The sequence below is a fragment of the Myripristis murdjan genome, chromosome 24 (assembly GCF_902150065.1).
Source record: "Myripristis murdjan chromosome 24, fMyrMur1.1, whole genome shotgun sequence".
NCBI classification, from domain to species: domain Eukaryota; kingdom Metazoa; phylum Chordata; class Actinopteri; order Holocentriformes; family Holocentridae; genus Myripristis; species Myripristis murdjan.
In genome coordinates, this window is record NC_044003.1 from 29925478 (window position 1) to 29952647 (window position 27170).

General features: G+C 43.1%; 1 protein-coding gene across 1 annotated transcript in view; it reads left to right on the forward strand.

Annotated features, from left to right (window-relative positions):
• LOC115356195 (tyrosine-protein phosphatase non-receptor type 14) overlaps positions 1-27170 on the forward strand; it is a 53640-nt gene that overhangs the window by 20853 nt on the left and 5617 nt on the right. Inside the window, exons 3-16 of the mRNA XM_030047262.1 lie at positions 36-211; positions 11439-11536; positions 12246-12313; positions 14415-14485; positions 14585-14672; positions 14936-15024; positions 15286-15373; positions 15625-15707; positions 16820-16880; positions 18572-18650; positions 19435-19904; positions 20547-21884; positions 23642-23782; positions 25485-25703. Of these exons, the coding sequence (XP_029903122.1) occupies positions 36-211; positions 11439-11536; positions 12246-12313; positions 14415-14485; positions 14585-14672; positions 14936-15024; positions 15286-15373; positions 15625-15707; positions 16820-16880; positions 18572-18650; positions 19435-19904; positions 20547-21884; positions 23642-23782; positions 25485-25703 (3069 nt within the window). The remainder of the gene's footprint in view (positions 1-35; positions 212-11438; positions 11537-12245; positions 12314-14414; positions 14486-14584; positions 14673-14935; positions 15025-15285; positions 15374-15624; positions 15708-16819; positions 16881-18571; positions 18651-19434; positions 19905-20546; positions 21885-23641; positions 23783-25484; positions 25704-27170) is intronic.

The window sequence follows — 27170 nt, forward strand, 5'->3', positions numbered from 1 at the left end:
CCTCCCCTTCCCCCCTCCCTCTCCCCTCACTCCAGACCCATTACTTTGGGCTGTGGTTCCAAGGAAAGACCCAGGCTCCGGCCCAGCGCTGGGTCGAGCTGGAGAAGCCCCTCAAGAAGCAGCTGGACAAGTTCGGCAACGAGCCGCTGCTCTTCTTCGGAGTCATGTTCTACGTGCCCAGTGTGTCCCGGCTTGAGCAGGAAGTCACCAGGTAAACTACACCGCTGTCTGCACCCCAGTCCTACACCTTAGGATGTGCTCACACAACTTCATTTTGAAAAGCCTGGTTGCACAATGCACATTTGTTTCCTTTACAAAGCAGCTGCCAACCATATCAGTCTTATGCCCGGCTGTCACACACTCATCAGAAACTCCACAACACAGCAGGTGTGCTCCGCATTTCACTTTACCAGAGCTCCCTTCACAACAACAGAGGCCTGGAGGACTTGGGTTGGATAACGAGACTGGTGGATCCAGAGGATGCAATGTGATTGGCTCTATGTTTGAAGACACACCCAATTGAAACAGTGCCGCTGGTTTGTTATTATTCCAAGCAGAAACAAAATGTATGAAAACCCTAATACTAGCTTCATAAACTGAGTTCATGAAGCATTTACAGCTTCTTAGCCTGAAGACCCCACAACAGAGATTTAATTGCATATATGCAAATTTTTGGCATGAAAAACGTGCACTACAAGATTTGAAGACGAAACAATGAATCTCTGTGAACTCCTAAAAGTGAAAAGGCTGACAGAAAACTCAGGTTAGTTTTGGGGTCATGTGTCTGGAACCAGCATTCAGGATGGACTTGGAGCTGTTGATAACCTTTAAAGAGCTTTATGATAAAAGCCATAACAGCTACAGAGCAAAAAGAACCACAAGGAGTGACCCAGAGGAGACAGACTGTGTCTTTGCTTTCATTTCAGCAGGCAAACATGATGGAAATTTGGCTAATAGTTTTGGTACAAAAAAAAAAAAAAAAAAAAAAATTTTATAATTTTGTGCCATTTATTTGCATTGTGTTCTGTGTGAATAGATCTAAAGAGTTTGATTTATTTTGGCTCAGTCAATCAGCAGGCCTGTAGTACTAGCTTGGTGCAAAGTCCTGGTCAGCCTGGGGAACAACTGCTTGAACTTCTCCAGACTTACCTTTTGTTTTAAACGAAGGTCTGGCCACACTCGATTATTGTTTCTAGATTACTGTTTCTATGTTCAGAGTAAGGGCCACCGCCTCATGCTCTGGTGCTTTCTCACGTTTTATTCACGGTAATGTTGTAAGCTGTCAGCTGCCTGTGTGCAATTCCACTGAACGTCCTTCATCTTCCTTGTGATTCATCAGATCTTAACAAAAGCTTCCTGTGCCTTGTGCACTCCTCCAAAAAGTTGAACTGTTCTCAGCTTTGAAAAGTGCTCTGCTCTGCCTTGAGCAGCGAGGTGCAGCGCCTGTGTGAACTGGCTGCTTCCTGCCTTGCACACACTCCCCATTTACTGTCATGGTGATAAAGCTGCTGTCACTTAGAGAAATGCGGATACATGTTCCATGTAACTCTCACAAATATGTCCCTGGAACTAAACTGCAGCCTGTCCTGCACCTTTCAAAAATTATACACAAGTTGGAAGTGTTTGTTTAGGCAACTTTATTGTAGGTCAGTGGCAGGGCAGTCACCATGGTAACGGTATTAAACTGCCTGTACCTGATGGGATATTGTAGAGAGAGAGTTAATGTCCTCTTTTGGAGTCTGGAAGGCTGGACGTAAAACATATGTGATCTTTGGATGCATCAGGTCAACTGCAGGTGGATTTACATCATCATTGGCAGCCATTTTCTTCTCATACCAAGGTGTGTGTGTATGTGTGTGTGTGTGTATGTGTGTGAGCGTGAGAGATAGCGAGAGACAGCGCAAGTGAGTGTGTTAGCTAACTGTGAAAAGGGCATCCAGGGGTCAATGTGTAGAGAGAGCAGCGGTGTCTGCCATCTCAGATTCCCTCTCTCGTGCACACACACACACACACACACACACACTTACATACACAATGTGTTCCCACCACGGGTCTGGTAGCACTGAGCTGGTGAATTTGCGGCTGCTGCTTGACTGGATGTGGGAAAGGTCACTTGCAGGTCACAGCTTGACGTTTCTGACGGTGGAGTCAGCGATCGATGCTATTTCTGGCCTTCTGTTTGAATTTATAAAGTCATTTTCTATCGCCCTCCACTCACCGTGTGTGTGTGTGTGTGTGTGATGGAAAGAGAGTGTGTGCAGGTTCATTACACAGAGGCTTTGCTCTGCTGGAGGGGCTGGTATTCCAGGAATCCCCTGTGGGCTTTTACGTGTGTGTGTGTGTGTGTGTTTGTGTTTGTGTTTGTGTGTATGGGGTTGGAAGGGTTGTGGTGGGACCTTAGGGGCAAGTTTAGGGAACAATGGTCCCCTTTTTTTCTAGCTGTCCGCTCTCTTTTGCTTTCAATCCCTGTACATAGTGTTAGCCCTACTCCTTTTATCGGGCCCAGATCCTTTCATTTCTCATTTCACATCTCTCCCTCTCTCCCTCTCTCTCTCTCTCTCTCTCTCTCTCTCTCTTTCTCTCTGTTAGTCAGGAATGTTGGCACAGCCGTCCAGCGTAGGAGGCGGACCACACATTCCTCCCAGCAGAAGTGTTAGGGGGAGGGGGGCAATGTCTGGCTTACAAAACACACACACACACACACACACACGCACGCATGCACACACACACACACACAGACACACACTGTGCACACCCCCTGCCCCCAAGAATCCTCTCAAAAACCAGCTGCAGCCCTGTCAGAAGAGTTAGTCACAATACACTACATTGTAAGAACATACCCAGGCCCTCAGGCAGGCATTTCCAAAAGGCCTGCCCACTTTAATCACATCAGTTCAAATGCAGTCTTATCTAACACATCAAAACACAGGTCTATTTTTTATTACCCCGCCCTCAACCTCCACCACGTCAAATATCTTTGAAGTAATAATCCACAACTTTTTTCATATCAATAAATATTCACCGTTGCTTATTCACACCATGTAATCGTGCTTCCTAAAACCACTTGTACAAAGTGTTTACATTTATGGTTCTTCTTTCCCGGGAAAAAATCTTCTTCTACACAGGAAGTGATGCATTTCTGGCAGGGGTTCTCGACCTTTAAGATGTCCGACCTGTTAAAATGAAGCAAAACCTGCTCCTACCCCCCTGTGTCGCCAGCAGATTTTCATTTTCAGGTGCTTTCATTTGAATTATCAGAAGAAGTCTATTTAGGCTGTAAGCTACTTAATTTTTCACAACAACAAAAAATAGAGAAAAACTAGAAAAAATAGAGATGATAATAAATTTATGTAGTAGGATTTTTTTTTTTTTTTTTTTTTTTTTAATTTGTGACCCCTCTAGCGCCCTGAGAGGTGGAGAACCACAGGTTGAGACAACAACAGTGGTTTGTAATGAGCATTAAAAAAGTGGACGAAATCTAAGAGGCCACAGTCTACATTGAATATCTTTATTACTCCAGTTCCTGCATTGAATAGAAGACCAAAATCAACAAAACAAGAATCTTGTGGATCGTCACTTTGAAAGAAATCATTGCTTTGTGCCATCAATCGGTTTAAAAAGGAAAACTGTTCAACCCTTTTTGGAACGGAGATGATTTATTGATCAAAGTTTTATTGGGGTCAAAGCTACTGAAGTGGCTTTTTGGTGTCATGGGGTTTTGCATAGCAACAGCTTGTGTCATCGCTCTGCTTCCCCAGCCGCTCTGGTGAAGGGGGAAGGGGAGATGTGGAGGAATGATGATGGAGGGAAGGAGAAAGACAAGTGGGAGCAGAGAAAGTAAAAGTTTAGCAGCAAGAGTTGGCTTCTGGCTGGTGCCCTGGACATGTGACTGTGAGTCAGTGGATCAAAACAAGTGCAGTAAATGTACAGGATACTGTGTTGGTCTACATTATTGATGTTTTGTTTGAAAAGCTGTTTCACACGAAATGTAGAATTAGCACCATAAGGGTTGGCTTCCTTCCTTCACACATGCAGCAAGTGTCTTTATCCTCAGCACTTTGGACTTAAGTCTGTGCTGCTAGCTGTGCCAGTGATGCCAGTGAAACAGTAGAGGACACACGTGTGTGTAAGTGTTGGTAAGTGGAAGAAAGCTTATCTGTGCCAAAGGTGTCATTTAAAAGAAACTGTCACATTCTATGTTGTTAACAATTCATTCTTTTTTTTTTGTCATAAATATGTAATGTGAATGACTAAGTATATCAGAACATTAAATATCAACAACTCTCCATTCACAAAGATAGGTGTCTTGTCATGTGACTGTGTGTTCAGACCAAATGTGAAGTGAGTTTTCACGTCACAGATTTGCATGGAAATTTGTTGCGCCAGTTGAAAAATTGAAATTCACCTAATACACAGAAATTTGTGACATTTGCGTCATTGCACTGACTTCATATGTAATTGCATCACGTGAAAAGCTGGCTTGGTGTTTGGTCTGAACACAGTCAGCACTGAACTGGTTGCCCTGGGGGCGCTCCCAATATGGCACCTGAGTGAACCCACTTCTCCTCAGGGATTCTGCTCATGCTACTTTTCCTGTTCATTTTTTTTTTTTTTTTTTTTTAACTTTTAGAATGGAGACCATAGCCAGTCTGAAGAAAAGTCTTCAGTGTAGGTAAAGACTGTTTGGAATCATCAAAGTACAAACAGTGAGAATTTCTTCAGTGGTATTTTAAATCGTCTCTGGCAGGGCATTAGCAGGGCCAGGCTAACAACAGGCTCGCCGCAGAAACGCCCTGGGACAGAGCTAGTACTTACCCTAAACAGTATTTTGTTGTTATAAACTTAATAAAAAACAAACTAGTCTCATTTAGGTCTCAATTAGGAGCATGCTATCAAATTTGCTCAAAATACAGGAAAAATAACATTCTAAAAATTAACTTATACCTGATTACAGGACATAAAAATAAATTAATAAAGGCATGTGGCCACAAAAAAGTAATCCAAGTACCTCAACATGCATATCTGAACATAATGCTGACGTTCCTTCAGCATTCAATAGCTGTTTTTTTTTTTCTTTTTGAAGAAAGAGAATACCGGAGAGACGTGTCTGTCTGCACTGAGCAAATAAGAAAGACTGAGAAAGTAATGAATGTGAGTTTTTCCAATGTGGTCCAGTGAGGGCTTTGAAGTTTAGTGTTTGACTGATGTGTAACCTGATACTTGATCCCCCTCTCTCCCCCTCCGTTCATTCATCCATTCCTCCCTCGCTCCACGCAGCTGTGAAAATTACCCGAGGCGAGGGCTAAGGGGCTGTTTTTTGTGGGGGGGGGGTGGTTGTTGATAAGGTGCTAGAGGGTCAACACAGTGCGTTTGGAGTGCGTTGGTGTGGGGAACACTTTCCTTTTATTTGTGTGTGTGAGGGAGGCCTTTCTATGTGAATGGGAGTGCTCTCTCTCTCTGTGTATGTATGCATGTGTGTGTTTTCTCATCCAGAGTCAGTCGTACAGCGCTTAACCTCGGACTAGCTGCCTGTTCTAATCCCACACTTCCTCCTACTGCATATAATGCCATTCAGCCTAATAACCTATCATTGTATCTACTTTTTCTCTGTCTGTCTTTCTTTCGTTCTTTCTTTCTTTCTTCATCTGGATCTGGATATCGAATGAATGAATGAATGAATATTATATTTAAATGTCGTGCACTCAAGGTGCCCAACCCAATCCATTCCATTTTTACAGCGAAAACAGAAACAGAAACATTTGCATTAGCAGAAGTCCTTAGTTGGATATTTCCCCTCCTTGTGTCAGAATCAGAATCAGAATCAGAAATACTTGCTTGATCCCTGAGGGGAAATTGGGTCAGTTGCAGTTACTCAGATTCTCAAGAGAAGAACAAATTGTAAGCATCAGTGAAATTATAAGACATAGAAAAGAAATAAGAAATCTAAAAATATGTGCATTAGAAATTTGCAGAAAAAAGTATGTGAATTATGTATACATATGTGCCTTAATCCTAGTTGAGCATTAATCCTAGTTGTAAAAAAAGCATGTGCATTATGTGCTTTATTAGATTAGATTCAACTTTATTGTCATTGCACAAAGTACAAGTATTAAGACACCGAAATGCAGTTTAGCATCTAACCAGAAGTGAAAAAAAAAAGTGCAGTGCAGCGGATATAAATATATGTATATTATCTATAGTACAGTATTTACAGTGTAAATATGAACGGTATGTATAAATATGTGCATTAACCCAACAAGAATAAAATTGCACGCATGTAAAAAGTATACCTATATACACTTTATATACAGAGGGCTATTGCACTGTTGAATTATTGTAAATTATTGAGTTATTGTCTAAGCTACTCTGGTGCTCTGGTGGTCTCTCATTATAACTACACCATGAACATAAGTCATAATCCAAAGGTTGGTGAGTTTGGTACTTTATCATATTTCATAGGTTACTCTTACACTGGGGTTAGGGCTGCCTACCTAAAATGGAGAGCACGGCCTATATACTTGCACTTTCATGAGTCACAAATTAGCAGGTAACCTGATTACACCTTGATGGGTGCTGAAGCGGATAATTACATGGGACTGCTGCAGGGTTCAGTACGCTGGACTGCAAGGCCAGCCTGTTAACACTGAGCTCTGAGCTGGACGGTAGCAGGGTTTTATATCAGCGTAAAAAACTTTGTTATCACTCCCCTCCTCCTCTCTGTTGTTCTCTCTAAAAGAAAATACATGAAAATCTTATTTGAGGCCCTCGCAGAACACAGGCCTTACAGCAGATTTGTGTTTGCATCTGTCTGATAGGATGTGGGGGGTGTGACAGCAGGGTGGGGCCAGTGAGGAACCTGAACAGAGAGCTGTTGACCAGAGCGCCGCTGCCAGCTGGCCTCAGCAGCCCCCAAGGCTACCAGCAACAACAGCCTTGAAATCCTAGCTTTGTTCAGCTAGTTATCAGTCACACATACACACACACACATGCATGCACTCACATACACACGCAGATGTACTCTGTTCTGCCCCTTGCTGATTCAACAAATTTCAAAGTGAAATCCTCCAACCGCCCACACAACTTGTCTGGATCCATCTGGGGGTGAGGGGGGGTGATCAGGGTCGTACCACTTGGGAAGGGGGCGGGGGGCTGAGACATTCACACACACACACGCACGCACACACATCCATGCACATACGCTCACAGGCCTGTTGTCCTGGCCACTTGGACATCTGGCAGCATGTCTTGAGCAGGGTTTGAACATGCGTGGGCATATAAAGGGCTCTTTGTGTCAGGCATGTGTGGCTGCTTGGAGTGCCAGTGCTGCGCTCCACTGTGGTACAAGTCAGCAAAGGAAAGCACTACCTCATGTAGCCATGTGTCAGTCTATGTGTGTATGTTCACCTGTTATTACATCATCGTGATGTCACTCCGCCATGTGGGCCAGGTGCGTTCCACCGTAGGCAGTATTTTTTATTTTTGTAATTTAACCAGGACGTACCTCACTGAGACTGAATCTTTTTGACAGGAGATAGCCGAGACAGACAGTAGTACATGTAACCAGGAAAAAAGTACAAGATGTTAAAATACACATAATTTGAAAATCTAGGAACAGAAGGGGGTGATTAAAATGAGCAAAATCAGAAAATAATTTCACTTTGTTATTAAAGGTTGCCCAAATAGAATATTTAAAAAGTATACCCCAGGCGATTTAGAGAGAAATTATCTGGCACTATAATGCATAACTAGGTCACATCATAGAGGCCAATTGCAAAAAGGTCTTACAAACAGCACATATCACGCTGGCCTGCACTTGTTGAAGAACAGACGTCACAGACACAATGGGCGTGTGTAGATAACCACAGTGTAGTAGTGATGCGAACGCTAAAATACACAAAGCAGTTCCTAGGAACCTGGAATCTCAGTCATAATGTGATGTTGAAACATCAGAAACACATCACCTCGGTTAAAGGGGCATGAAGTTTATGGGTGTGAAGTTTTGGCTTCAGGTCAATTCCCAGTTCACTGGCTGGCCATTTGATTTAAGAACGATATCTCTTCTTGGGAAAGTTCAAATTTGATTTGAAATGCAATACTGCTAGACTCCCCTTTGTCTTCTAAAAGAAACGGTAAGGAGGAAAACTTCCAAAGCTTCCAGAGTGGCTGTTAGCACAATCAAAAGGCTGGAAGTTGGGACACATTTGTAACATTTTTTAAATTACCCTCTGTGTTCTGAAATATGAACAAATTAAACAACGTTTGATCTTTCTTTGTGAAAGAATTGATTGATAAAGAATGATTTGATTCAAATTCATATCTCTAAATACAGAACATCCATGCACTTGTGTAATTCAGCAAGATGTTACCTTATAAATTTACACTGTCCCTATCCAAATTAAATGAATAAATAAATGAATTCAAGCCAAAGCTAGAGTGATTCATTCCATTCATTTCTTTTAACAGGTCGATGCAGTCGAATTAACAGAATTTCTAATGTTTGATACATTAAATGAATCATTACATCTCCATCTGTCTTCATGGATGGTTGTTTTAATCTGAGGAATGTTTTTATGTCAGGTTAATACATATTGTGTTTAATATGTTAGCAGGTGTCACTCTGTTTTTTTTTTTTTTTTATTATTATTTATCGTATTTTGCTATAGTAACCAATGCAGGCTTAAGAGTATAACATATACAGACTTACCACAGAAACATTTATTCTTCCAAAGTTACCATTCACAAGCAATCACATCTCTGTTAAGGCCATTGTCTGCAAAATATGAACATATCTGAGGATGAAATCAGCTGTATTTTTCAAATATTGAGGCAAGAATTTGAAGCCTCCATTGTCCCAAAAATGGGACGTGTAGTGTTTTGGAATGAAGCCTTTTATATGCAACATGTGGTTTTCATATGCGGGTAGAATAAATTCATCCGGCCCTGCCAAAGACAATGTTTTTTTTTAAGTGTATCTATGATGTATTTCTGTTTTTGTGCTGTGCTGGTGTTCAAGTTGTTGACAGAAGCTCGGACAGTGATGTTCAGTGACACACTGTATGAGATCGAGGAAGCGTACATTCAGAAATCATATATTTTGTGGTCATATTCCTGCCGAGGCTTCTCTGCTCTACCTTTCACAGTTTTGCTTTCGGTCGTCTCAGTCATTTCAACAGTTTGCTGTCCGCCTCTTCACCGCGGAACTCGCATATGTATAAACATCATCATGTTGTTACCAGTCAGCCTCGGAATGAGAACCAACCACTGTCGACCTCAACATTTCCCGGGACCCCATATGGAGGACGTCGAGAGTCAGTAAAAACAAAGCCCACAGTCATTTGAAGGTTTTGTGTCCCGCTAGGCTCCTCCCTCCAGACCGCATCAAGCTCCTCCCCCTCTGCAGTCGCGGTGGTTGGGTTTGGCTAATTAGAGGGTTGCCACGGGAACGGAATGGCGGCTCAGCCAACCGGTGTAATGACAGGGTGAGGGAGGAGGGCGGGGTCAGATTATAGGCCCGGAGTATGCACAGTGGAGCTCAAAAAAGAAAAGAACAAGAAGAGAGGGAGCGAGAGGGAATGTGAAACCAAATAAAAACATGACAGATGTAAGAAGGTAGAGGAGGGCAAGATACTCTGAAGGTAGATGCACAAGAAGAAGAGTTTAAAATTTAGGATGGAAGGATTCGGCTCCCTACTCTATGTGTGTGTATGTGTGTGAGTATGTGTGTGTGTGTGAGTGACTAAGCATGTATAGCGCAGTGGTTTCCACAGAAGTTTGTGTACTCTGGCAGGGACTGTCTGATGTATGCTTCCACTCAGAGGCCTTCCTGAATGTGTGTGTATGTGTGTATATGTGTGTGTGTGTCAGGAAAGGTGTCTCACAGCCCACACTGGAAAGACCCACTCTGTGGTTACCATGGCAACAAACAGGAAACGGTGTGCGAATTTGATGCAGCTGAGCCTGGTCACCCCTGTCAGTTTTCTCCATCTCCCTCCCTCTCCCCCTCTCTCCCTCTGCTCCTGTGTGGCCACATCATTCCTCAAAAGACAAACATCCAGTTGGACCACAGCTAAAAGTGAACAAAAGGAGCTCAAAACCTTAAGAAGTGCAATGCATTTCAGCGTCTTGGTTTTGGAGTTTGACCACAATCTGTGAAGGCGGCAGTGTGCTCAGTCTGGAGAGTGCCATATCAACTTACTTTTGGCAAAACACGGCCCTAAACCGCGGTGCTGTGAGCCTCACATTAGCATAGCAATTAAAATGCTGGACCCAGCCCCTTCGTTTGTCCGGCTTGTGTCAGGCCTACCTTGGAATTTGTGAGATTAAACCCCGTCCATATTAGCCTCAGCCCAACATCCAGCTCCATTTAGTGAGCCTGCTGTGGGCTTAACATTTACAGAACCATAAAATTATATTGTTTAGCCTCTACATTTGGCATTCCTCTCAAGTCAAGAGTGAGTCACTAGTATTTCAAATAGTGGTGATTCACTCATTCCTGACTTGGATGTTGTAATGGGGTTTTCTGGCATAGTTTTAACTGGTAATAGTATTGCCAATACCGTCTTGAAGCATAATTTCTGTTGCACAAGCAGAGGCAGAAGAATAAGCTCTCTGTGGCAATGGAAGCTTGCAGTGCTTCAGCTGCTAATGTGCCCTGTGGTTAACACAGCCCTTATTTTCTTTGGATTAAAGTGTCAAAGTCAAATCATTATGTTTTCCAAGTTTTTATGTTAGGGCAGGATAATATTTCAAAATTATATTGATATTGTGATTTGAGACTAGATATCATCTGGGATTTGGATATCGTAATATCATGATGTGGCATCAATGTTGCCTTTTCCTGGTTTTAAAGGCTGCATTACAGTAAAGGGATGTTTTCTGAACTCATCAGACTGCATCAGACTTTAGCAACAATCTTGTATGTAAATATCTTGTGAAAACACCAACAGTCAGCCTTACAATGTCATCACAATATCGATATGAAGGTATTTGGTTGAAAATATTGTTATATGTTATATCGCCCAGCCCTAGTTAATACATTAAGAAAATATGGTCAATTGGGAAAAATAACATAAACCACGAACAAAATGTACTGTATGTATTTCACCTGGTAAGATAAAAGTTCTTTTCTAAAATGGAAGAGCAGTTCAAGCCGTGACATGAGGTCTTGAGTGGATAAGAGAATTTTTCTTGCATAAAATAAGAGTTTTCACCAGTGTTGTACTTTGATGGACATGCTCTGTTTGTGCATCATTTGAGAAGTCTTGTGATTTGTTCATTTGAAGGCAGAACTCGTTAAAACGAGCTCTGACTTGTGAAAAACCCCCAAAACTAAACGGTGTTCCAAAATGCAATCCAAAATTGGAGATTTGGGCATCATTTCCAAGCTTTTGTTTGTCAGTTTTCAGTTGGAGTTGAGTTGTTTCTTTCTCTCTTTCTAGGTATCAGTATTACCTACAGGTGAAGAAGGAGGTGTTGGATGGACGTCTCCACTGCACAGTAGAGCAGGGTATCAGACTAGCTGGCCTAGCAGTACAAGGTAACACACACACACACACACACACACACACACACACACACACGCACAAACATAGACTACTACAAGAGAGACAGACAGCAAAAGAGCGAGGGCAGGAGAGAGTGTAAACTCACACTTTCTCAGGTCATCTTGACTTCACTACCTAATATGGCTGCATACCACTAGGAGAGCCCAGTCCACTTAAGTTCCTATGGTATCAGTCTTACACACACACACACACACACACACACAACCTCATTCCACCTCTTCAGTCTTGCTCTTGGGTGCTGTCTGCGTCTCAGGGGGAATGTAAACAGACAGTTAGCTTATCGCTAGCACCAAGGTTAGCCTCAGCAGCTTGAGGAAGAGCCTTATCTGTCGTGAGGCGAGGATCGTCCGCTGACCCCCCCCGCCCACGTCCCACAGAGACAGACAGCACAACACTGCGTAAAGACACATTTAAAGACCCTATCTGAAAGCAGGTAGTGCTGCCCAGTAACATCCTGTATGTTTTTGTTTCCTTCATGCAGCCAGTTTTCGACAATTTACAGAAGCCTTCAGTGGAAAAACATCTTGTATGTTCTTTAGATGTGTGTTTGACTTAAAGTATGATTGTACACAATACAGAAATATGTTAAAAATACATTTTTTTGAGATGGGATGGCTCTATCTTTCAAATATTTGATTAAAAAGGTGTGTGTGTGTGTGTGTGTGTGTGTGTGTGTTTCAGCTGACTTTGGAGACTTCACTCAGTTCATGTCTCAGGACTTCCTCAGGGAGTACGTGCTTTTCCCAGTGGTGAGTTCTCAAGTGGTAACTCCTAAAATGGCTGTGTGTGTGTGCGTGTGTGTGTGTGTGTGTGTGTGTGTGTGTGTGTGTGTGAGTGTGTGTGTGTGTGAGAGAGAGAGAGAGGGAGAAAGAGAGTGTGTGTGTTTTTGTAGCCTAAAGGCGTACATTCTTGTGTCACCTGTGTACCTCCTCCCTCTGCATACTTAACTGACAGGCAGACAACAGAGTGAGCAATCAGCTCAGAGTCAGAGTATGGAGCAAGAGATTGGGTTTAATGGATATAGAATATATCATAACATTCAATAAGTAGTGGTTTCATCATGTGCTGTTCAGAGGTAATATCTGCAACTTGTAAAACTGAAAATGCAAAGTCTTCGCATTCAAGTAGTCAGCCAAGGCTGACTTGTCATATGTAAGTCGCTTTTGATAAATGTGAATTGTAATTGTAATTGTAATTTTGTCATCTTCCTAACATTTTCCCTCTTTGTGAAAATGTGCACAACTGTAACAGGTATTAGCGAAAATGGCCATGGCCTAGTAAGTGGCTGGTCAAAGTAAGTTTTATTTACAAGAACGGAGTGATGAGTTCCTTCCCTTTGTCTTTTCCTCTGCCATGATGACATGGTGAAAGTTAGGGGTGGGCAGACTGATACCAAAAGTGCTGATGGAGCCAATACTAAGTTTTGTTTTTTGAATATCGATATTAGCGTCAATAGGACTGGTAACAAAATAAAAAAAAACAAAAATGGATCCATCTCTCTGTTATGCTTTGTTAAAGCTCAGCGTTCTGCACTCATAAACATTTGCACGTGTACACTGTGCATTCAGTATACACAAACAATAATAAACATTTATATATTATGTAACATGTATGTGATAAAGTAATTAACAGAGAAAATTTAAAAGGAATGCTTAATGTTAATTTGGTGCTCATGAAAGTACATATACTATCAATATTGGTATTGGTCGTGCTAATTGTGGACCAGGTATTACTTTGGATTGAAACCAAATTTTGTGGTGTTGCCCACCCTTAGTGAGAGTCATCTCAAGTCCGAATCTTGTGTATCAAAATTAACTCTTGTGTTTTAGCAAATGTTGAAGTGCCCTCTCATCTGCATACCTGATCACCTCTTGCACTGCTACTGGCTGTTGTGTGGCCTGTGTTATTTTATTTAGTGAGATTGATGATACAACCTCCTGCTCAAATCGTGTCAGAGGAAGTCTTCATCTGTAGCTCAGAGCTCTGATGGCTTAAACAAAGAGACAATATAATCAGGAATAAAAGACATAAAAACATTTACAGCTAGGCTATTTTTTAAGTTTACTGCTGACCACCAAGTCTGATGAGAGGTTTGTAGGGCTGTTGATCGACAGTGATTACAATGTTCTGAGTAATGTTATAATTAACCTCAATGTCAACCGTAGTCAATATGGCACACTGATCAACAAGACGATTTAAAACTGACACCCCATATCAGAGAGGTTACTGAGCCCTGGCATAGATGTTTCATATGCTACATGAAAATGTAATATAACATAAACAAGTGATATTCTGAAAATGCTTTTAACGATGTCTGCCTTATAGCAGCCACTGACACAATTTGAAGAGTTACATAAAATGATTGATAACATGATTGATTTATTGCAAACATCACTGACTGACTTTTTGCTCCAGAAACCATTTAAGACAGGCTGTTCCAGATGGTGAGGGAGGGGGAGTCGTAGAGACGAGGGCAGAAACATGGGAAGCGGAAGAAGGTCTTAGGTTAATTCACAGCCAGTCTCTTTCTTTTGGCGATGGAGTGTTTTAATGGAAGGGAAGAGTGAGTGGGTGTTGACGGGCAGAGCGAGGGAGTGTGGATGCAGCTTGACTGTCATCTGATCTGTCTCCCCCTCCTTATGGAGACTTAATGCTTCACTCTCTCTTTCACCCCGTCACCTCTCCGCCACCTGCCCTCCATCTTTTCCACCTCTCTCGCCATTCCTTTCTACTCTGCTTCTTTTTACTCTCTTCTCCTGTGTTGTTGTACCTCCTCCTCTTCTATCACTCCTTCCTGCCGTTCTCGATCCTTCCTCACTCCCTGTTGTTCCCTTTTCTTTTCTCTATCAGAACTGGCCGCATGGAGACGAGGTGCTGGAGGAGTGGACTCAGAAGGTGGCTGAGGAGCACAAGAGTCGCTGGTACTGTAGGCCTCTGATTTATGTGTGTGTGCACTTTGAGTGAAAGAGAAGGAGAACACGAGAGATACTGAGTGCCTGGTATGTGTCTGTGCTTTCCAGTCGAATGCAGCCCGCTGAAGCAGAGCTGCTGTACATCAAGGAGGTGGAGAAACTGGATGGGTTTGGCCAGGAGAGCTTTGCTGCTAAGGTAGATACAATACTCTCTCCCCCTAAAAAAATATGGGATGGAGGGGTGTGTGTGTGCCTGCGCTTGATATCAAAGGATACCAATTACACCATAAGATACATATACATATGAGACACAAGTTTTGATGACTGAGGGCAAACTTAGACATACCACTGACATTCATGTTGGATTAACAACATGAATGTCATGATACAGTAAATACAAGCAAGGTTAAAGGTCAAATACTATATCAAGTATTTACTGAATTTTCACCTCTTCCACAGGACAACTACACCAATGACATTTTCATCGGTGTGTCCTTCATTGGTGTGTTTGTCAAACACCGAAACGGCAGATCCATCATGCTCCACAGGCAAGTGTTCCCTCTCATCTTTCTCTTTTTCCACAGCCTGTATGACCTTTGACCTCATGGGTGATCTAGGACTTCCTTCTTGATATCATATAGCAGCTGCGCCCGGGCAAATACATGAACATCTGCAGGAAAATGATCACAATGTAAATTCAATTTGTGTGTGGGGAAAAATCAATTCACATGAGCATTTGTGTATGTGTGTATGTGTGTGTACATGTCCGTGTGTGTTTGTGTGTGTATGCATTTCAATGTGCGTGACAGATGGAAGGACATTGGCACCATAGCACACAACAAGTCGGCCATCACGGTGGAGATAACAAGTAAAGACGACACCATCATCTTTCACACGGTGAGTGTTTTGTCTTCTCATGGTCTTGCACCAAGGTAGTACACAGACACACACACACACTCACACACATACTCAAATATGCAGTGCATGTTTTCTGGTGGGAAGTGCAGCAAATAAAGTCTACACAAACACACTGCCAGATATGCCTGTACCCAGACAAACACGTGGGTGAATTCCATCTTGAGTTTTTAGAAATATAATTGGTATGGCAGTTTAAAACATCAATGTTTTCCCTCTGTGTTTATCCGCAGGAGGATATGGAAATGTCCAAGTACATCGCCCGCCTTTTCACGGCCAGACACAAGTTCTACAAACAGAACAAGATCTGTGCAGAGTGAGTCTCAAGGGCAGCCACAGAGGCCAGCTGAAGGCCACTGACAGCACCTACGTACATCCTCATATGATCTCTGCCTAACTACCACTTCATTGGTGAAATTGAGCTTACCCGTCTTTTGAGGGCTATACAAACCTCATGTTTCTGCTGATCTTTTCCCAAAGCAGTCATATAACTCCGATATCATTTTTCCTCCCTTTTATCCAGCCATTGGTCTCCATTCATTCCACTATGATATGAAAATGAACTTTCAGAGACTTAAGACTTTCTTCACACCAGTAATAGAGTCGTCTACATTAGTTTTCCTAAAAGCAGCAGCACTGTTGTGTTTTGATGACTTGAAACTGGGTGCAGTGAAATGGTCTCTCCACCACAAAATAGCTCCAGGAAACATTTGCTTTACACAGCCAGTTATCAGTGCTGCAGTTTATAAATGGCGACAACTTTGTCAGCCGCAGGAGCAGAACATTATAAGGTGGCTTTTTCAGCCAAAAGTTCATATTTGAAAATAAAGGGGTTTTGATTATAAGTTGTGAAATCTTTAGTTCCTCCACATGATTTGCAAAACGGCTTATTGAAATGTAAAATATGGCTAAATTGTTGTAAATGGGCCAAACCTTCAGAATCACTGGTATGATCCTTTAAGTCTCCTCAATAAATCATGCCATTCTGAAAACTGAGTTTTTCAGTATTTTCCCTTTGGTGACCTGGAGTCATTAGCTGTTACCTCATTTCTTGAAAATTGTGAAAAATAATGTAACTGGTTAGTATCAGTGAGGGAGAAAAGCCCATTCCTATGCCGTCCTTCAGTTGATATGAGGATTTTCTAATGCTTATCTAAGGAGGTCCCTTCCCTTTCTATTCTCCAACTAATTGCTACTGTATCGACCCCTTTCACAGCAGGTGTTACTAATGATATTCATGAAAGTTCTGAAAGGTCTAACAGAGCCAGGGTCCTGCTGGCTCACTGGAGTGGCTCCGGTCCACTTAAACAGACCCAAACCTTAATCAGTGTCATTAGGAACACCTGTGTTCAGCTGCTATTTTGTGTCAAAATGGCTGCGGTGAAAAAGCTCTATTGTCACTTTCTTTATGTGTCTGTCTCTTCTTAGGCCTGCCCACTCACCTGCACCAATCAGGAGGCGACCCACCTGGACGCACCGCCTCTCTCTGGTACTCTCAGCGCCTAAAGAATCCTTTTGCTTCCTCTGATATGATTCAGTATCTCTGGTATAAACTTGTTGGTCCGTGGTTTGAAGCAGCTTCCACACTTGAGATCTTATATTTTATTGCCTTTGGCCTGTATAAATGAGGCTAGAAGACAGAGGGAGAATTTAGGAGGGACGACAGAAATGGCCGTGGTCAGGGATATGACCGTGGTCTCCATCTCAGGCTAGCTGTTTATTGTGTCTGAGAGTCTTGGTTTTAATGTGCATGGGCAGCGCAGTGGGTGTTGTTGGAAAGTTGTAAGGGTGTTGCATGGTTTGACTTCCGGTGCGACAATGAAGGCAATGATTTGTGCGGCTCCCTCCCTGCTGGCCAGACAATGGCCGGGCTAAATGTGGCACAATGGCTCTTTAGTTGGTCCACTCTGGTGCTCACATGTCACTCTGGAGAACCACAACAGCATTTCCCTAGAAAGAGGTGGGGAAGCAGAGGCAGTCACCTGATTCGTAGATGTCTGCATAGAAAATAGAGAAATTAAAATTCAACTGTGAGCAGTTTACATGATTTCACTTATCAAATAAAAAAAACTGTGGGGGGAAAAAAGAGGAAAATGAGTGGAAGAACTTCAGTCATATGTTACTGTCATTTTGAATAGATACCGTTTCCATGAATTATATATGTATATGCTGATAAGTGCATTACCTGGCCATGACCGCTTTGCCACTGAGGTAAAGCAGGAACATAAAGGCCCCCTCTGTGAATTTGGCCAGAACTCTAGTGGGATCCATAATAAAACTTGACAGATAGGCTGCTGAAATGTAATTTGTGGCTTATTGATATGCCACTCTGGTTGATATTAAAGTTATATATCAAGTGACATTCACTTTAGGGGACTAGCCAGAGAAGTTGTTCCAAATTTTGGCGCGGTCTTTGATCAGTTCATGAATTTGAAGGGATAGCATATTAGTAATTTCATTCAGTCATCTTTCTCTTTACTGAGAAATATCACAAAAATAAACCCCCTATTATCATGTAAAGTGAGACCTACAACTATTAACCTATACATTTTCTCTTGCTAAGAGTACTGTAACTCCCTCTGTGGATGTATCGATTAACCATTTCTGGCCCGTCTACAGTTTGTGCAAAACACTGCAGCTAGGCTCTTAACAAACAGTAGCTGCAGAGACCACATCACCCCAACATTTGCTTCTCTCCACTGGCTCCATGTGAAATTTACAACAGCTATTAAACTTCTACTTTTTAAACTTCTAGTCCCACTGTATCACTTTGGAATGCTCTTAAACAACAAATATTGTTTTAAACCACACTTTAAAACCCATTTTTACAGATTAGCCTTCTCTCAGCTCTAGCCTACCCCTGTTATTTTTAGTCTTTTATTTGTTTATACCCTCTAATACATTCTTTCATTTTTTTCCTTTTTTGTTTTCCTTTATCCTGACTCTATAATGTTTTTATCTTCCTTTTCCTTGGTTTGCCTGTAATTTTTTGATCCTATATTACACTTTTATTCTCCTATTTCCTTTCCTTTTGATGTGAAGCACTTTTTAACTGTTTTAACAAGTGCCACATAAATACAGGTTATTAGTATATATTCCTCTTCTACTTCTTCTTCTTCTTATCATAATGTTAATAAGCATAATTTAATATATGTGTCTGTAATGATTGTCTTCTTTTAGCCGCGGCCTCAGTCCTGTAACTTCCAGTCAATGCATTCCCAGTATGCAGAGCATTATCAGGACACGCAGAGCTCTCAAGGTACTGACACACACACAAACATGCACGCTTACATACACTAACGCACGCACACACACAAGTTTCAGCCCCTCCGTCTCACTTCCTTAACCGCAGTGTGATTTAAGAATGAAGTCTCCCTGATAATAACAGTTTGAAGCGTTTGAATAGGCCTAATTGTGCGTTTCCCATCAGACGTGTGACTCACAGCCTATTTGTGTTTTAATGGTCTCCCAGCCAATCAGAGTGCAACATATCGGCTGCAGTGCATTGACCTCATTTGTGCTCCTCTCTCTCATTCGCTTGTTCACACACTCCTGCCATATAATCCAAAGAGCTTCATGATGGCCTGACAGTTAAAAAAAAAAAAAAAAAAAAAAAAAGAGCGAGGGGGGAAAAACATTCTGGGTGTGCTGCCGTGCGTGGGTGTGAGATCATTCTGCAGTGTGACCTCAGTCATCAGACTCCGTTTGTGTGGACTTAGAATCTGTGTGTCTGCCTGCGTGTGGGTTTGAGATAATTTCACATGAGAGAATGCTCAACTTGTCAAAAAGAGAGGAATAACATGCATACCATTGTGCACTCCTTTATCCCCTGGGAACTAAAACCCATAATGGAGACAAATCGTCCATCACCGTCTTTTTACCTTTTCATGTTTTTATATAGATTTGTCTTGAATGTCCTAAAAAAAGTTTTTTATTGCATGCCTCATGGAGAACTGAGAGTCCAAAAATAGATTCTTGTGATTTGGGGTTTTATGTATGATGCCTGCCTCTCATTGTCTTTCTCTCCCTTTTTCTCCCTTCAGACAGTATCTTTCATGACGACCCCTACTACAAGTCAGAGACCAGTCTGGACCGCTGCCCGGTGGACTTTGGCTTTCGTAACGGCACTGTGCCCAACGGCAGCATGTACAGCAGCCCCAGCCTGAGCTCTCTTAACCACTCCCAGACTTTCGTCCAGCCCTCACCCATCTCTTCCAATCTCAGCATCCCAGGCAGCGAGCTGATGCGCCCCGACTACATCCCCAGCCACCGCCACAGTGCCATCATTGCTCCGTCCTACCGGCCCACACCTGAGTACGATGCTGTCATGCGGCAGAAGCGACGCATGCTCCCTGCGCACCTTGACCTCCACAGCCAATCCTTGCGCAGTCTGAACATCAGTAATGCATATGCTTACCGCCAACCTGAGGCTCTGGTGTATAGCCAGCCAGAAATGAGAGAGAGGGGCCCCTATCATGGCTTGGGGCCAAGCCCAGGATCCTACACACCTCAGGTACCAATGTTCATTTTGCTGACTACAACTATGATTAAATGTATTCGTCACCGACATTTTTCCCAGAACAAAAATGAGACAATAGCTAAAATGAAACAAAAATAAACCAGTATTGACAAAAACTAGGATGAAATACAATGACATTTTTATCAACATTTCAACACTGGGCCTGTATCAGTATCTGTATCTACTTCATATTGAAGTAGATGAACATATTGTTGGGAAACCAGAACTTGGGAACACTAAAACAGTATTATTGCCAGTATCATCAAACATAAGTGCGACACTGCCTTTATGCTCTCACTGCTCTGTTGACTTCTATGTGCACTTGCAAACTGCTTGTATATTTAAAGAGTGTTGTTTTTGCAAGTATGTTACCAGCCCTGCCCCTTCCCACATGACTTTCAGCAAATGTTTTCTGTTTTCTGGTCCACTTAAATGTATGCATTTTGAAACCACAGTGGACCAAATAGAAAACAAACCAGAAATATCACTTTCACTCTGGTTCGCACCAGGAAAATGGACATAGAAAAGAAAGGGCCCTGAGATCCCTAAGATGGATGAGTCCTCTGTGTGTTTAATATTGGGCCATGTTGTTCTTCCCAACATCTTATGTTGTTTTTGTGACTGTTCACCCTACAGATCAGCTACAGTAAGCCAGTGTCCCATGGCCCCCACCAAGGAGGCCCAGCAAGCACCCAGGGCCCCTGCCAGTCCGCCTGTGTGAATGGAGGTGGAGGGAGCAGTGGAGGTGGAGGGGTAGGAAGCTCCATCTCTCACACTGTCAGCACACCCGAGCTGGCAAATACCAAACAGCAGGGTGCCAACACAGGAAGCTATGCAGCTACAGCAAACATGCTGAGAAACCATATGTCGCGGCCCCCACCGCCTTACCCCTCCGGCTCCTTCCGCCCAGCCACCAGCACGCCGGATCTGGCCAGTCACCGGCACCGGTGCATCGGGGGCAGCAGCCCAGAGCTGGTCACCCGTATGGTGCAGCTGTCGGTCAAGACCTTCCAGCCAGACAGCTCTGCTGTGGTGCACCAGTCCCTGCAGGAAGTTAGTGAACCGCTAACAGCAGCTGCTAAGCACCGGTCCACCCTGGGCAAAAGACACAGCATGGAAGTGATCAGCAGCATGAGAGGGGGAGGAGGGGGAGGAGGAGGAATGGAAGGAATGGTGATGAAGGGCATGAATGCTCCCCTTCATCGAAGGAATACTCTAAGAGAGCAGGTAATGCCCCCTCAACCCCAGTCCATCCCTCAGCCCCAGCCTCAGCCACAAACCGCTCAGGCGCAATCCCAGCCTCAGCCCCAGCCTCCAGCTCAGCAGCCCAAGGAACTGCCCATGCAGATGCCCACCCAGAAAGCCTCTGAGGCTTCTGTAGCACCACCGGTAGCCTACCAGCATCAAAAGACTCTATCCAATGCCACCATGCTCATCCACAGCAGTGAAAGTGAAGAGGAGGAGGAGGAAGAGGAGGAGAGACCTGAGCTGGACGTTCAAATCCCAGGTCTCAATGAGGACATCAGCATCAGTGCTCAGCTCCAGGCTGCTCTGGCCAAGCTGCCAAACAAACCCCCTCCAGAGTACCCTGGTCCCCCTCGACCTTCTAGCAATGCCCAGATTCGCAGCCACACTCACAATCACAACCACACCCACCACCACAACCACAATCAAGGACCACAAAACAACCAGGGACCAATGGACCCAAATCAAGCACAGGCCCGAGTGCTCAAAGCCGGGCAGGGTCAGGGCAGTGGTGGGGGCGGGCCTGGAGGTGGTGGTGTAGGCAGTGGTGGGACACTGACTCGAGGGGACCAAGCTGGGATGAATGGATCAGTTCTGGGCCCCTCCATTTCAGAACCAGACCTGACCAGTGTGAAGGAAAGGGTGAGGAAGGAGCCGGTCAAAGAGAGGCCGGTGTCAGAGATGTTCTCCCTAGAGGACAGCATAGTGGAGAGGGAAATTGCTCAAAGGGTAAGACAACCATTCATCAACTAAACCATGTCCTTAAAGGACCATATTAGTGATTTTGAGTGTTTAAATGTCCCATTTATTGCAATTTGTCCACATTTTACATCGCAACAAACCCTTCATAAACCATGGAACTGATAAGTGGTTGTGCAAAGAGACTATTTTCCCTAGCGGAGGGACCGTTACACTACACCCAATTTCAGATCATCATAACACAAAAGTGCTGCTGCTTTTAGGAAAACTAATGTGGATGACTTCATCACTGTCATGGAATACTGGTGTGAAGAAAGTTTGAAATCTCAGAAACTTAATTTTTGTATCACAGTGGAATAAATGGAGTCCAATGGCTGGCTTAAAAAATAGGAAACATACAACTTCTTGCTTTGGCAAAATATTGTAGATATTACACTAAACATGCAGAACCACTGGTATGGTCCTTTCATTCAGTGAATATTTTGATTCATGCCAAAATATTTTTTTTAGTTTCACAGTTATATGAAAGTATAGTACATACAGACATGCTACTATCACCTATCTGAAAAGCTGACATCACTGTAAAGAGTTTGTGTGTTGGCAACAGCAGATGGTCTGACTTTTAGACTTGGCATAGCATTGTAAGGATATTTTATATAGGAAATTGTTACAGCAATTATAAGATAGAACAGTATTTCAGTTGAATCTACAAGGTAAAACTTCACCCTGTAGTTGAAACAAAACAACCACACTCCTGTTGTTTGCTAGCTAGTTTCATAGCTCCTGATTAGCAGTAATCCTGCGTTCAGCACCTGAGAGGGTAACATTAGGCTCTCGGTCCCCACAGGGAGCTAAAACCCTGCTAATCCCACAGATTACACTTTGGGGTGGGTGTTCTTGTGTAGCTTGGTTCCCTGTTAAGGTGCTAACATTTGATACAGCACCAGTATCCAGGTCCAAGTTAAAACACATAATCGACTCACTTAGTAGTGAGCAACCTCCGTGCTGAACATCGAGTGTGTGTGTGTCTGTGTGTCTGTGTGTGCGTGTGTATGTGTGTGTATGTGACCGTGTAGTTTCATATAGCCTATGTTGTAGCATTCCAAAAATTCCCAGTCACTTCCTTCACCTACAGGCTCCTTTAACCCCCCAAAACTTACCTCGTTCATTCGCACCACTTGGTTTAGTGTCATACTTAGCAGATGCCCCCAGTGACCCCCAAGCTGTTGTTTGGGCTGCCCCAGAAGAAATGGGGGAGGTTGGAAGGGGGGCTAGTCCTGGAGGTTTAATGGCAACAGAGATTAGGAGAGGTAATCCTTGGAGGAAGGAGGGACCACGCAATGTAGGTCACAGTTTGGCTAGCATTGGTGGAGAGAAGAAAAAGAGACAGTTTGACGGAAGTGGAGTGTGCACTTAACCGTGAAGAAAGAGTGAAAGAGAGGCTGAAGAGGTATGTGAAAGAATACAGACGAGCGTGAGGAAGCAAGAAAGGAGGAAAGCGGGAAAACTAAGTGAAGGAGAAGTTGAGGAGGAGAAGCTTCAGTTAGACAGTTCAGTCTTGACGTCTCTAGGCGGGACACAAGAGGATTGATACTGCCGAGTTTGGCCACGAGAAGAATACACACATACACAAGAGGGCACTTACACACTCATACACATCACATTCTTCCCACCCACCTCTAGACACACACACACACTCGTCCTTGTCAGGCCAGGGCAGGTCAGTCAGTGTTTCATTGCTGCCAATACCTGTGACGATGAGAGCGGGTCTGTCCTCTCTCTTGAAGACGCTGGAGAGACAGAAGATGTCGGTGGACTCCATGAAGAGACCCTTGATGATGGCCGCCCTCAACGGCCTGTTTGTGCCTCACATGCCCGTCCCTGAGAGTCCTGTGGAGGATGGCGCCAAGGCTGCTACCGACGAACGGGTAAGCCACTCGCTCCTGTTTGAAAATGCATCACGTCTCTAGGATCTCATGTGCTAACAACTGTATATCACTTTTAAGCTTTTGACTTCTGTGTATGAGAACTGGCAAGAAAGTATATGTGAGTCATGGTATTAGTTTTACAGCTGTAAATTTATGATGGTTTAACATAAGTTTCAGCATCTCTTTTTCAGACACCAGGGATGGGCCACAGCGAGAATAGTCGACCACAACAGCCTATGCACAGCACAGATGAATCTTAATTACTAATTCGGTTAGGCTGTTTGGGCCTTAGATTCATAAAACAACAGCTCATTCCTATTTTTATTATTCCTATTTTCCTATTTTATTCCTATTTTTTCTATTTTTTCTAACCATGAAATTATTCCTCATCTCAAAAATATGTCATCACATAGAAATTGTAAAGTGGAGTAAGGCTGCAGGTCTGTGTTCACACAAGCTCAAAGACTGAAATAGATCCGATGCCCTTTTCTTAATTTAAGAGGAGCTTGATTAAGAATTTACTGGTAATGCCAAGAAACTCATTCTTAAGCCTATACACAGTACAGATGAATTTTAATTACAGGCCTTTCTTGACCAGTTGACTTGTTTGGACAGTTTACTGGCTTGTTGACCTTGATTTAAAAAAATGTATTGATGCACATCCATAGTGGACAAGATTCTGGGTTGCTTCTGATTGTGACAATTTTTGGTTTCTTTGCCTGTATTTTGGTAATTCACTTGTCAACTTACAGGCACAAAAGAAGATTTTTAGGATTTTTTTTTCTATACATAGCAGTTTGAAATGTAGATTTATTTCCCTCCAAGTATTCGATGCATCACACAAGACAAAAAACAAACATTTTCACGATACAGATGTCTCACAAATAAAATCTTACTGATATTCTGTACTAAGATAACTTTCAGTCAACTGGAGAATCAGAGAATGTCTTGAAAGCATGTTTTGTTTTGTTTTTCTCTCACTTTTTTTGTTTATGACAGGAAGAATATAGGTTAGGGCCCTTTAACAAGAGCAGCTATCTCACCTGTTGACAATAAACAAGGTGGCTGGGCTAATGTCTCATAAAACTTAATGACCGCCTCCTATAATCACACTAATCCAGTGCATTGCATTTCCAATATACTGTGTCTGTTTGCCGGCTATTCAGTGCTGAGGTGTGAAACCCAGCCTTTGTACTGTCTGTTGCTAAGCTAACGGGGGCAAGCCCTAAGTGGGCTGTGGAACGTGTGGCATGGTGGTGCTTATCGCCTCTGGGCCCGCTGGTATGTTAAGAATGTGACCCAAGAGAGAGGGAGAGAACCACAGAGAGAGAGGCTGATAGAAAACGAGAGACACTGCCCTCTCAATCATGACAGGCCTAGTAAACACGAACCCCTACCGGCCTTCCATTGAGAGATACCACTAAATATCCTGCTCTGTTGCAGCCACGGTGACTCATTGTACATAGTTTGAACTCTTTGGAATCGGTATCAAAGCCTGCATTGAGCTTTGAGTGATGACAAAAGTGGGGGAATGTGGCAGAGTATTGTAAATAGATTTCTAGGATTCCTTAGTGTGAATAGTCTCAGGTATTGTGGAATGTAAATGGATAAAAGCCCCTTGGGGACTGAAAGAGGAGCCTTTCATTGATCTCTCGCTTTGAATTCAGTGAGCAACCTTTCTCCTTCTCTTTCCTCACCCCAGTGTAAGACCTTGGAGTTGAAGCTGGAGGAGGAGCGAGTCTTCACCGAGTACGAGCAGGTGCCCAAGAAGAGGGCCGACTGCGTGCTCACCACGGCAACGCTGCCCGACAACGCCGAGCGCAACCGTTTCCGGGACGTGGTTCCGTATGAGGAGAACCGAGTCGAGCTCGTACCCAACAAGGAGAACAACACAGGCTACATCAATGCCTCACACATCAAGGTGAGCCTGTTGGGTCAGGAGTCAAGGCTTCTAAAGCTGCAAGCTAGACAGTGACCTTTGTTTTAAGATATGTTTATATAGAACATTCAGAACCACAACACGTAAGCCCAATTATTGGTGGTAATCAGCAATTGATGTGATGCTTTTTTCCATTTACTGATGAAAGGCAGGAGGAAGTCTCTCTCCATTGAGTAGCCACTAGTGACTCAGCTGGCTAGAATGAATACTATGTAAATGTGACATCTAGGGTTTGAAAACAGCCTTTATTTCTTGTTTTCCACTTGTCTTTCTTTTTCTGTCTTGTCTCTCCTCACTGTGAACTGTCACATAACACAAACAACATTAACAAAACACCTTTTTAAAAAACAAACAAAAAAAAAAAAAACATCAAAATGATACTGACTTTGGTATCACTGTTTTTAAACATTTGAAACTTGATTTCTTCTTCCTCTTCATTTGATCATTTGATTTGTTTTTAAAAATGCTACTAAGTTACCCCCCCAAAATGAAAGACGAACATACCAGAAGTTTATCTTAAACTTGCTGCAAAATCATTTTTTTAAATGAAACTGTCAGAAAATAAATTATAATACTACCTAAAATGAACAGAATATAAGCAAAAAATTAGAACAAAAATACAGCAGAATCGTCAGAAAAGTAGCAAGAAAATGAACATATAATTACCCCAAAATACCCTAAATGATAATGAAGTGACTAATTTTTATAGGCCCTCATTCACCTCCCCAGTGTTCTTTGCTGCAGTCATTTCTATTCAGGGAAGGTCAGAAGGAAAGGATGAAAGGCAGCTATTGAAGCCTGTTTGGGCCTTAAAGCTCACAGAGCTCGTGGAATTCCCAAGGAATGTAGTCCAAACTCCAAACCCTCTTAAGTCAACCTGAGCTGCTCTCCCCAGCCCTCTGTTCATTCTCGGCTTTTAACTGTAAGCAGTGTGTGTGTGCGTGCGTGCCCGCGTCTGTGCACGTCTAGGTGTGCATGCAAGCGTGCCCGTGAAACATGTTGGTACTGAATCGCTGCCTATCACCGAGTAACCCTCTTACTTCGAAGGGAGCTGGTGCACAACAAAAGGCCTTGTTTATTCCCCATCCAACTCTTAATACAGTGTTTACAGTCACGAGGTGGCCTGAGAAATCAGCTGGGACATGCTCATTACGTAATAGCATTCCAGAGTCTTGCTATGGGAGGAGTCGATGGGAAGTGTTTCTGTATCGTGTGTGAACCTATGATTATTAATGAGGGAGAGCCAGGTAGGAGGGAAGTGTGTCTCTAGCAAAACGTGGAAGAGAACTCTCCTCTCTGAATGGAAAAGGTAGATGTTGATACTGCCCTCCAGTGGCGGACCAGGGTATTGTCAGCGTCAGTGGATGGGCTGTTTGCATTTCTCTACAATTTACAGTTTTTTTTACAAACTCTGAAATCACTTTTTTAATCAAACTTATGGGATAGCTT